At 43.6% G+C, this 12262-nt stretch overlaps 1 protein-coding gene across 2 annotated transcripts in view; it reads left to right on the top strand.

Annotated features, from left to right (window-relative positions):
* Positions 1–12262, top strand: part of LOC138582115 (trichohyalin-like) — a 137288-nt gene that overhangs the window by 52706 nt on the left and 72320 nt on the right. For both annotated transcript variants that reach the window (XM_069653097.1, XM_069653098.1), the window contains 2 exons: positions 9415–9467; positions 9706–9880. In XM_069653097.1, coding sequence (XP_069509198.1) covers positions 9415–9467; positions 9706–9880 — 228 coding nt within the window. The remainder of the gene's footprint in view (positions 1–9414; positions 9468–9705; positions 9881–12262) is intronic.

Raw genomic sequence — 12262 nt, 5'->3', positions numbered from 1 at the left:
AAATAAGGGTGTACTGGAATATGATAAGGGGTCTCCAAGGATTAAGGAAAGCCCTTGGCATAGGTACCAGCAGATTACTCTTCACAACAGTTATACAGCAACGTCATGACTTAGGCGTGCCGAGGAAACTGGTGTACTCAGTGCACGGGTAAAACTGAAAGACCATATACTGAGGCAGGTATGACTTCAACGGACTAGGTGAAGGCAACATAAGTCTTCCCTTATCTGATCTGAACGGAGACCAACCCAGGGTCACACTGTAAAATGGATTCAAGTGGAGACACCAAAGTGGACCAAGATGTATACAAGTAGAAAGTTTTACCCCTAGGACCTATCTGAATACCATCGAGCATCATGCTAACAGCTCTGATCCAATCTCACACGTATTGCCTATTGCAGAGTCACCTCACCACAGCCATACTGAAAAACTCTCTAACCCCGTGACAGGTGTAGCAAGACACTTCCGATTAAGGTCTCGTACCTTCAACCACCCCAACTCAGTCAAATATGAACTCACACCTCCCAAACAAATTAGGCCCAGAGTACTTCCCCCTCATCAAAACCACACTCCTAGCCAGAAACCCAACACTACTTCCAAACCAGTCCCGGACACCCCCAATAAATTACTATCCACCTTTAAAGGAGCGCTTATTAATGCCCGCTCCTTAGGGGCCCATGCTATAGAAATTCACGACCTCATTATGGAATCACAGCTCGACATACTAGTAGTCACAGAGTCCTGGCTCCATCAAGCATCAGGTCCACTACTAACTCTGGCAATCCCATCCGACTACACCATATTTAGAACAGATAGGACCCATTCACAAGGAGGCGGTGTTGCTATAATAGTCCAGACTAAATTACAGCTTAGATCTTGTCCCATCGAAAGTATTGAAGGGTATGAAACATTACTCGTAAAATTTCCCATAAATGCTAAAACTACGATTAATTTAATAGTAATTTATAGAGCACCTAGCCCCAACAACCACCCAGAGACTGAAATTCCGTTGATATTAGCTCCACTAATAAAACCTAGCTCAAAATATATCATCCTGGGTGACCTTAACCTAGGTTTCAATGGCAGCCAAGATGCCAAAGCAGAATCACTTCACTCCGCCCTGAAGGACATGGGTTTCAGCCAACTAGTTAATGCACCCACACATATCAAAGGCAGGACTCTTGATTGGATCCTCTCCCTTAATACTCCCATAACCATTGAGGCCATCTCCCCTCTTACTTGGACCGATCACCATAACATTGTATTTACAATCAATCCCTCCGAACCCACACAAAAGAAACCTAAAACCATGATTACCTATGAAACTAGAAATGCCCGCAAACTCACGCCAGAAAACCTCACACCTCCTCTTTCAAAAATCCTAGATTCTACCTCGATCACTAGTGACAACCCCTGTCTCCTAGCAGACATATATCACAACTGCCTCACTGCAACCATTAATGCTATAGCACCGCTCACCACCAAGGCAAAACGCTCAGACAAGCGATCTAGCTTCTGGTTCAATGATGATCTTATCGCCCTCAGAAGAACCAAACGCGCGTGTGAACATGCCTACAGAAAGCATCCTACTGCAGAGGCAGAAAAAGCCTACCAAGAAATAAACAAAACCTATAAAACAGCTACTATTACCTACAAATCTAATATATATAATAACAGGATCAGCAATGCTACCTCAGATACCAAGGAATTATTTGCCATTCTAAAAGAATTGGAAAACCCTACCCCAGCCATAAACCCAACCATCCCCAGCAAGGAATGGTGCACCACTATTCAAGACGCAGTAACAGCCAAAATTGAACTACTACAAATAAAAATCACATCCAAAAAACAATCACTAGCCAACAAACCTGCCCTCCTTAATCTAAATCGACCACATCAGGAATTCACCAGCTCCCCATTCCACTTCACACCAGTATCCCAAAATGTAGTGTTTGACACCATCGCCAAACTTAAAGCCTCCAACTGCAAAGGCGATTCTGTCCCTGCATCAGTAGTCAAATCCTGCGCCCACACCCTCACCCCCATTATCACCAACTTCGTGAACGCTTCCTTCAATACTAACCTAGTACCAGCTAGCATCAAAGAAGCCTGGGTCACCCCACTATTGAAAAAACCTACTCTAGACCCTACTGTGCCCACTAATTACAGGCCAATAACAACTGTCCCATTTCTCCTCAAAATATTGGATAAATTAGCATACAACCAAGTCCAAACTCACCTCGAACAAAACCACCTCCTTGGCACGAGGCAATCTGGCCTCCGCCCCAACCATAGCACAGAAACGGCGCTCCTTGACTTAAAAATCCAGATGGATACCATCAGAGATTCAGGAAAACTCTACATCCTCCTCCTACTCGATCTCTCTGCACGTTTGATTTAGTAGACCATAATAAATTGTGCGCCACACTAGCGAAAGACTTCAACTTCTCCACCGAAGCTACTACCTGGATCAAATCCTTTCTTGCGGACCGCACCTCCAGGGTCTCCATAGGTAAAGAAGCCGCCAACCCCATCATAGTACCCATTGGTGTCCCCCAAGGTTCCTGTCTCTCACCAACATTATACAATGCATACACTAAACTCCTCTTCTCAGCGCTAGACGACATGGGTGTCATCTACACCAACTTTGCAGATGACACCCAGATCCTCATCCCTTTATCGGGAGACTACACGCAAGACACCGACCCTATCAACAAAATATATGCCATAATCCAAAATTGGATGGCACTAAATAGCCTCTGTCTCAATGACGAGAAGACTGAGGTTCTCATTGTGGGCTCCCAATCCAAAATAGAAGCATTACACGCTGATTACTCATCCATCAACATTGATGGCACAAACATATCAGTACTCAAACAAGTAAAAACACTAGGCGTCTACCTAGATGCCAACCTCCCCATGACCAAGCACATTAACGCCCTCTCTTCCTCTACCTCCTACACCGCAAAACTTATTGCTCTCAGTCGCCAATTCTTGACACCCACCAACTGTATCACGCTGGCAAGAGCTTGATCTTATCCAGGCTCGACTACTGCAACATACTCTACCTGGGTACCTCAAAAGCCAATTTAAACAAACTACAGCTTATTCAAAACAAAGCCCTTCGGGCGGCCCTTGGAATAAGGAAGTCAGATCACATTTCAAATATTAGAAGAAACCATCACTGGCTCCCCATCAAAGCCAGGGTCACATTCAAAGCCCTGTGCTTCACATTCAAATGCATCCACTCATGTGTCCCCATCTACCTCAACCACGCCATCACCAAAAAAGTATCAAAGAGGCCCCTCAGATCTAACAGTCAACTACTCCTAGCTATCCCCCGCTACAAGACAACCAAGGCAGGAGGCAGTAGTTTCCAATACCTCGCACCCACATATTGGAACACTCTTCCCCTCCCCATCAAAAATGAGCAAACGTTCTCAGGCTTCAATAAATCCCTGAAAACGTGGCTATTTAACCAAGACTAAAATCCCCTTCCATGCTTCAGGAAATATCACTGTACTGAAGCCCTGCATTTAATGTCTTCGTGTATGATTATTTTGTATTCACATGCACTGCGCCCGATTGGCAATTTCCAAGAAATGTTTTAACCAAGCTGTCTGTAACATCGCCGCGGTACCCAAGGGTTTGGGCGAGTAATAAATGCAATAAATAAAAATAAAATAACATAAAGCAGCTTTGACAGAAATAACCAGGTACAGGACAGGATAGGATATCAGAAGTTAGAACAGGCAGGTTGCAAGGCAAGGAGCCCAGAGGAACAGGGCAGAAGGCAGAGGAGTGTGGCAAGGCTGCCAGGCAGGCAAGCACAGAGGAGAAGGGCAGAAGGCAGCGGAGTGCGGCAAAGCCGTCAAGTGGGAGCCCAGAGGAACAGGGCGGAAGGTAGCGGAGTGGGGCAGAGCCGTCAGGCGGGAGCCCAGAGGAGCACGTGGAAGGCAACGGAGTGCAGCAGCGCCGTCAGGTGAGAGCCCACAGGAGTAGGGCGGAAGGTACAGGTGGGAGCCCAGAGCAGCAGGGCGCAAGGAAGTGGAGTGTGGCAGAGCTGCCAGGTGGGAGCCCAGAGGAGCAGGGCGGAAGGCAGCAGAGTGTGCCAGAGCCACCAGGTCGGAGCCCAGACGAGCAGGGTGGAAGGCTGCAGCAGACTGAAGAGGGAGCTGCAAGCATCAACAGCAACAGGAATCAAAAGGCCAAAAGAGGATTTCCAGGAAACGTCAAAAACTGGTAACGGGAGCACCAGCACAAACTCCCAGTAAAAGCAGTTGACTGACAATTGCTTCTGTTCAAAGTGAGCTTATAAAGGCCCTCCCAGCCAGCAGGCCAGCTGGGTGGAGCTGATTGCAGACTCTGGCAGCTGTGTTCAATTAAGTCCAGCCCTGGCTTCAGTAGCCTGCAGCAGTAGCAGCAGTGGCTTCTAATCAAGTGCTCTCCAGCGCTCTCTGTAGCCTAGCCTGCAGTAGCTTGGAACAGGTGAATGCAATCAGGCCCTCTGCAGATCTTAGTAGCTTGCTGCAAACAAATTTATTTAGTATGCCTCCTCGAGCCCTCTGCCTTTTGGACAGCATACATGTCCCAGAATGCATCTGCTGGTTTAACCCAAAAGCTGAAATGGAACATGCAATTAGATTAGTCCAAAACTGCAGCGGTAAAACAAGGAAATAAAGGAAGAGGCGCATGTAGCGGTGCTGGGTGGCAGGCTAGCAGGATCGTGACAGTTATACTCTCCACCAATTCCATTTTTGGTCCGAACCCTCCGTGGGAAACCTCATGTGCCAAATATTCTACCACTGGTTTTCTGAAAAAACACTTTTCTTTACTTAACATTAGACCCCAAGCATCCAATATTTGCAAACCTGACTTAAAATCATGTCATGTTCCTTTACAGACCTCCCAATCACTAGAATATCACTTTTTAAAACACGAAACTTCTTGCATATCACCAAATAACGCATACATTGAATTTTTCAAAAAATAAATTAAGCGGATACCAAACCAGAAGGCATCCTGCAGAATTGGAATATACCTTTTTGAATTATGAAAGCAGTTAATTTTCCAGAATGTTGCTCTCGTTGAATTTGGTGATGCAACGAGGACAAATCCAACTTTGGGAAAATGTTTCCTTTACCAATCATACTTAACATCTCCCCCATATTGGGTAAAGGATGTCTTTCCATCACAACACACTTAGTCAACTGCCTAAAATCCACACAAAATCTAATATTTCATTTGGTTTCTTTGCCACCACGATAGGTGACACCCATTATACCGCACTTGCCCTTTCAATTATTCCATATCATATAATTTTTGAAGTTCTAACTTCACACTATCTCTTAAAGTCAATGGTACGGGATAAACTTTGACTGCAAAAAGAATACTTTCTTCCTTCAGTGAAATTCGAATGATCAATACTTGTGTCAACACTTCTCTCTCGTTTTTAATTGCAATACTTGTTCTTTTGTATTCGGATCCAATTTCATGGGTACATGTTTCTGTTCCTTCGAACCATAAAGGATTTTCGCTTTTTAATTACAAACATTTCCTGATGTTTTCCATCTTTAACTTCAAAGTTTTCTAAGAAATATCCTAAAAACTCTATACAATCCGTACTGTCTTTATGTCCGGAGTTAAGGGCCTGATTCACAGAAGCATTTTATAATGGTGCAATCCCATAGGAAAACGCTCTGTGAGTCAGACAATAAATCTCATACCTTTCCTTTCAAATGTTCTTCCATCAATGTTACTTTCACTCCTCAATCTATCATCATTGTTAAGGTTCTCCAGTTTATTTCAATATTTGTCATCATGCTTTCAAATTCTACATCTTCACACCTTATCATAGTAACTACCTCAGGTTTTGTTTTTTCTTCATCTTCAGACTATTAACTCATGTATCCTCCTACAAACTGTACATCTTCTTGTAAATCCGAAATTTCCTGGGACATTTATACTGTAATCTGCAAAATGACCCCAGTGTTTGCTTTTGGTGCACATCACTTTTCTTGCTGGACACACTTGAGCATACGCCTAGTAAATCTTACTAACACAGCGATAGCATAATTGTTCTATTGCTGCTACTGTATTTGGAATCTGTTTTTGAAATCCTCGTCACCATTGTGCTGTACTTTCTATCAGAAACCTCTGCCCTTTATTTTTCCACAGTTTCTTTTCCTCAGATTCTACTTTTAACATTTCAGTTGAGAAAACCTTTTGTAACACATGCCATGGAATGTTTAACCCTTCTTGCATTTTTAAAACGTCATCTAGAGTTGGATCATCTTCAAGCCACAGTTCTTCTATAATGCAATTACTACAATGTATCATAAATTGATCCCTTATGCGTTCATCCAATGAAGTGCCAACGTTTCATGTAATCACCACGTGTCTTAGTGCAGTGACATATTCTTCCACCATTTCATTACTAGCTTGTCTCAGTGTGCCGAAATTATAACGTTCTAATATAGTAGTTATTTTGGGATCGAAATGCAGATCACATTTCAATTAAGCCACTTGTAGTTCGTTCATGTCGTCGGCATTATGTGCATCGTCAGCAATAGCCGGTAAAGTATCATATATGCATTGCTGTAACCAAGAAAGTGCATTAGCTATGGTACCTTTTTATCGACAGCATTTGCATTCCCAGAAACTGCACGAATATAATGCAGAAAACCTTTTTCCCATTGGCTCCATTTTACTTTTGGAGTACCAGGAGAGGGCATACAAATAATGGGGCCCAGAACGTTTTGCACCCTCATTTTAAATCAGTTGAAACAGTCAGGATCAGGCGTTGCTCAGCAACAGCAAGCATTCTATTGAACTCTTCAACATTGCGCACATATGCACCCATTTGACGGTCCTTTCTTTAGAATGCTCTGGTTGCCATATCCCATCTCCGCAGGCCCTTGTGGCTGTTCGACAGCACTATGAGAGCCTTTCCAGATCGCTCATTGGTACTCACTGCCTTCCGGACTGCAGTGGATAGCAGAATTGCAAAACTCTGCTGCAGTGATGCAGCAAGCCTCTCAGCGTTGTGACCCTGAGTATACCTATGCTGCGTGCGGGCGCCCCTCTTACCACTCGTCTCCAGTGTAATAATACACACATCTTCAGTGAGTCTGGCAATATCTTTATTGCAGTGCGGTTAAATAAGATAGAATCTCTAGCGCCCCCACCCCTGCCACTCCACTCTCCTTCCTCTCTTCTCTTAACTGCCTCTCCTAAAATGCACACCAGGGTTCCTACTCTCACCATCCCATAGTTTGGCTCTCCCACAAAATCCTTTATTTACATATATACACCACAGTCTCCAATCGACCCTCCTTGGTAGGACCATTGATCCCTTTGGTATTCAGTGAAAATGTAGCCAACAAAAATGTAGTCTGTGAAAAAAGTTGTGGTGAAAATACCTCTGCAGTGAAAAAGTTGACTATCAAAATTTAGTCACTAAACACAGCCAAAAAGTCACCATAAATGTAGTACTGTTAGCATTAAGTATGGTTTAGTGGGTTTGTGCTTTCCTGGTTTAGGAGTAGGATAGGGCCTGGGGAAGGATAGGGGTTAGAGTAAAGATGTTGGGGTTTGGTTAGTTATTAGGATAGATTAAGTGTCAGGGTTAGTGTTAGGGTAGGGGTTATTGTAAGGCTAGGACTAATACAGTAATGGTTTATGTAAGTGTTAAAGAAAAGGATAGGGAGGTTGGAGAGGGCTGGCGATGTTGGTGTAGGATAGTGGTTAGGATAAACCTAGTGGTTATGGTAAAGTAAGCATTAGGTTATGTGGGAGAGTTGCAGTTAGGGTAGGGCTAAAGCCTGTATTCGATGAAGGGTTTGGATTAGGGCAAGGCCTATGTAATTTGCGGCGAGTTGGTGATGGGATTGAAGATTTATTTTGGATTGAGCAACATGTAAAAAATGCTTTAGCGGGTTGAAGGGATCGCGTTTTCTAGGAGTTCAGGGTAAAATAAGGGTTGTATTTAGAGTTAGGGCAAGGTTTATGAATGGAGTGAGGAGGAGTGTGGAGGTTCTGTTAAAGGTTTGGGTCATATTTAGGGTTACAGCACTGTACATTTGTGCATTTAAAAACAGCTTTTTGCAACCTTATTACTGGCAACATTTTCAAACTCTGGATTGCTTGTATTGAATGAGTACATGCAGGGGTGTTGCTACGTCTGGAAAAACTCTGGGGCTTCACTAATGTTGGCACTGTCGGGACCCGGTGCTAGCAGGCCTTTTGGTTATACCCCCCTGAGCTTTTATCTGGGGCTACAACCAAGAGACCCAGGGCTGTACCCCCCTTAACCCCCTCCCCCCGAGCAACGCCTCTGAATACATGTTTTAAAAAACCTTTTTGCTGACTATATTTTCACATGGCTACATTTTCCTGGGGACATTTCCACATAGAACCATCCATTCCATTCACATTATTCAGAGAAATCCCCATTCTCAAATCATCCAGAGGACCTCAGTTATGGACCAGACCATGAAAAGAAGTACAAATTGGCACTCATTTAGAAATGCTTAAAGCAAACAAACGATCCGCTCTGGAATCCACCGATATATACACCGGATGAACAACTCCACAATCAGGTTAACTCTGCCTTTGACAGCATTGCACCAAGGAAACGATTTAAAAACTCAGAGAAAAGAACTTGCTATATTGTTAACTCCCATATTAAAAATCATGTAAGAAAATTGTAAATTTGAGAAAGTTTGGAGGAAAAACTTCTTGCAATCAAATAGGAGCAGCTTCATCCCTCAGGGCAGAAATGGCCAAAGCCAAGAAATCATACGACTCCCAACGGGTAGAATCAGCACAACACAGTCATGAGGAGATGCTTAAAGTTGTTCAAGATTTCAAAGGTCTAGCAGCCTGCCACATAACCCCAACCATGAATCTACAACTCTGCCGACAAATTGCTGTACGTTTCAGAAAAAAGTTCCTACTGCTCCAAGAATACCTGGTGTAGTGCTTACCTTTTGTCTTGCAGGGATGTCATGCTGATACTCTGAACTTGCCCCTCACCACCTCCCATTGCACGCAAAATGGGAACGCTCTGACGTGTGTAGGTTGAGGGGTAGGGTTGGTGGTTGAGGCGATGGGGGAAAAAGTTGCCTTAGTATAGGTTGTATGTAGTGCCCACCTTCCCTTGGACATCCCACTGGATTTGGACTCACCATGCATGTTTTATAGCTGCTTAGGCTCCTTTCCAGTTACGTCACTGGTTCTGGTCCAAACCAACTACGGCCAGTAGGCACCTTTGCTGCTTTTGTTGTGCTGCTTAGTTCTGCAATGCATCGAATCCTTTGGTGTGCTTGTGTTTACTATTCTTGGTGTAATTGTCTCTAGCTGTGGTTAAATAAGAGTGTTGTTTTCCATCTGGTAATATTGTTTTTTCTTCCTAGATGCACTTCTGACAATGAAGAATCCTGGCCAGATTTACTCTAATTCGAGTCAGGTAAGTATTCGTTTACAATTGTTCCTGCGTGCATGCCTTTTGGAAGAATTTGTTTTCTGTCTTGCGTGCCTTTATCATGCTATTCTGCACATGCTTTGAATTCCAAGAGTGTTTTTTGTACGATTCCTTACTTGCATGCATAAGCAACGCTATGCTTATACTGTGTTCAAAGTTCTGTATTTCCTAAGAAGCGCATTTTCATTGTGCAATAAACTAACAATTTTCTTTTCCTTTTCAGCGAGCCTGGACCCCGCGGACAACAGCTCGTCGAAGAAGAGTGCGAACACAGACCTCACTGGAAACAGCTAATGGCAGCGGAGTGCGAGCACGGACCTCGCAGGAATCAGCTAATGGCAGCGGGGCAGCAAGGAAGCGGCCCGTATACCAGGAACGAGAGCGGGAAGAGAAACCAGGTAAGCATAGTACGTGAGAGGAGCGCTTGTGTTGCCTTGCTTCTGGAACGAATGCTAAGTACCGGCATGGATGCAGGGTGTGGTTTATATAGCACTGCGCCCATGCTAGTGCCTAAGTGCCCCAACCTTTTGTGTGCAATGAGCAAAATTTGCCTATATCAAATGAAATGGTGAGCAACATCAATTTTTCGATAGAAAATATCAGTGCTCAGTTGGTGGACAAATGGTTGCAACACAAATAAGAAAGGTAATAAACTTAAAACTCTTCATAGAACATTTTAATTTGCTGTACTTAAGTTATCGAGACCATGTGCAATTCTAGTAAAGGCAATTTGCAAGGCCTTCTACTTCATTTGATATTAAGTCGTTGTTTACATGAAATGTTGAGGAAATCGAGTGGTCACGAGGAGATTTTTAGACACATACGACCAGTCATGTTGTAAAATATTGTAGGACTAAAACATTACCAGGGGTTTTAGGTTCTCGAGCAAAATATTTTTCTCAAATTTGGTGCAAATTTTTGGACAGTAAGATTGGTCACAAATGAAGCATTGATTTTCAGGTGTATTTTGGGATTCTGCACAGGGATTTTCTGGGATCTTTAGATCAGCAATACTGGTCCACATTCATCGTTTACTGTATGGTGGATTGTTTTTCCTTCAGGAATGTTATGAAATGGTTAATTTCTGATTGAATAGTGTGTACACTATCCTCTTGAGTCAATCTTCCAATGGCCAGGGTAGGCACCACAAAGATGATGTCCGACAGCCAGACGGGCTGGTTGACGGTGACTAAGCTCGACAAGGAGGCATTGGAAAGAATTAATAATACACAAGAAATTAAAATATATGCTTAAAACTGTTAAACAGTTCTGAGGCCACATTGGAAAGTATCACTTTGAGTCTTTGGTTGAAACTATCCGGGACATAGCTATTGGCAAACAGCATCCCCAAGTTCAGGAGGTCCAGGTTATAGAAAGGGATGCCCCATGGTTTGATGCAGAATGTATAATCTCGAAAAGAAAATTGAACCATGGTTTAATGAGTGCTGTGTACATGGCTGGTCAGATTTAGTTTTAAAATGGCATATGAAAAATTGCCAAAAGACAAAGAAAAAAAAATCTAAGTTTATTCAGGAACAATGGTAGCTCTTGCAAAGGACACCACATTGTTTTATGTTTAATGCCATTGTTGAGACAGGCATTATACCATCTCATTTGACAAGCAGTCCTTAGACCATCAGCCCCCTGACCCCCCTTAGTTATAGACCAATTTCCTTACTCGACATTGCCGGTAAGATATTCTCCACATTTTTGTTGCTGAGACTGGAGGAGGGGACTCAAAGTAACAACATCTTGAAACCCTTCCAAACAGGTTTCAGGGGAAGGCTTAGTACAGTTGACAACTGATTTGCTCTGAGCATCACCATGGAGAAATATGGTAAGGTTAAGGGAGGGAGATTATTTTTGGCTTTTTTTCAGATTTGTTAATGTTAAAGGATATTTGTACCACACACGATCACCACCGGAGTGGTCCCCTGGTGCTCTGCCGGCTCTGAAAGAAAAAGGGAAAGGGGAGTGAGTTAGTGGGAATAAGCTGGTAAAGTGCAAGAGAGCAGTGATGTGCTGTTGGCGGCCTCAGCCCGGTGGGTCCGTTAGCTGGGCTTGGGGTGTTTTAAGGTCGGTAGTCGTGTGCTGTTGTGCGAGTCTATATGTGGTTTGTTTGTTGTTGCAGTGTTGTGAAGTTTGTGCAGATTGTTGAGTTGTAGGCTGTGGCTGTGTTTGGTTAGAGTTTGAGAGGTGTATGCAGAGGGGTGAAATTGTTAGTGGATCGGTTAGTTGGCATTGCTGTATGGCTATGTAGGTTATCGCTCCCGCCCCTTCGAAACGTGGCACATGCCAGTGCTTGCAATTACATCCAGGGGCGGCACCTGCCTTCATTCATGACTGCATATGGTCAATGCCAATGTCCACAGCTTAGTTCAAGTGTGGCAAGTGCTAACATTCACACAGCTCTATGCAAGTATGATACCTGGTAGCAATTATGGGGTGGGTGAGGTTGTCGGGTGGAGTTGGCTAGGAGTGCTGATTCCGTCCTCATGGGTGTCGCTTGTGTCCTATTCGACTTAGCATCGTCTCTTTTGTAGTAGGAGTTTTCTCTGGTCAGGTCTGGGTGTTGTCAGTGTCCCTTTTCTTTGTGTTTCCCGATCGGTTGTTTTGGTTTTTTAATTTGAGTCTGTGGTGTTGAAGAGCCAGGTTTTTAGTAGTTTTCTGAATTGTAGGTGGTCTTTGGAGTTTATTTCTTTCGGGATGTTGTCCCAGGTTTTTGCGGCTAAGTGGGAGAAGGCAGAGCCCCTGAGTTTTTTCTTTAGGTATGGTTTTTG

Source organism: Ambystoma mexicanum, chromosome 3q, assembly GCF_040938575.1.
Source record: "Ambystoma mexicanum isolate Mex_15411 chromosome 3q, UKY_AmexF1_1, whole genome shotgun sequence".
Lineage (NCBI taxonomy): Eukaryota > Metazoa > Chordata > Amphibia > Caudata > Ambystomatidae > Ambystoma > Ambystoma mexicanum.
Note: the sequence above shows the minus strand (reverse complement) of the source record. Positions and strands in the feature narration are given on the sequence as shown.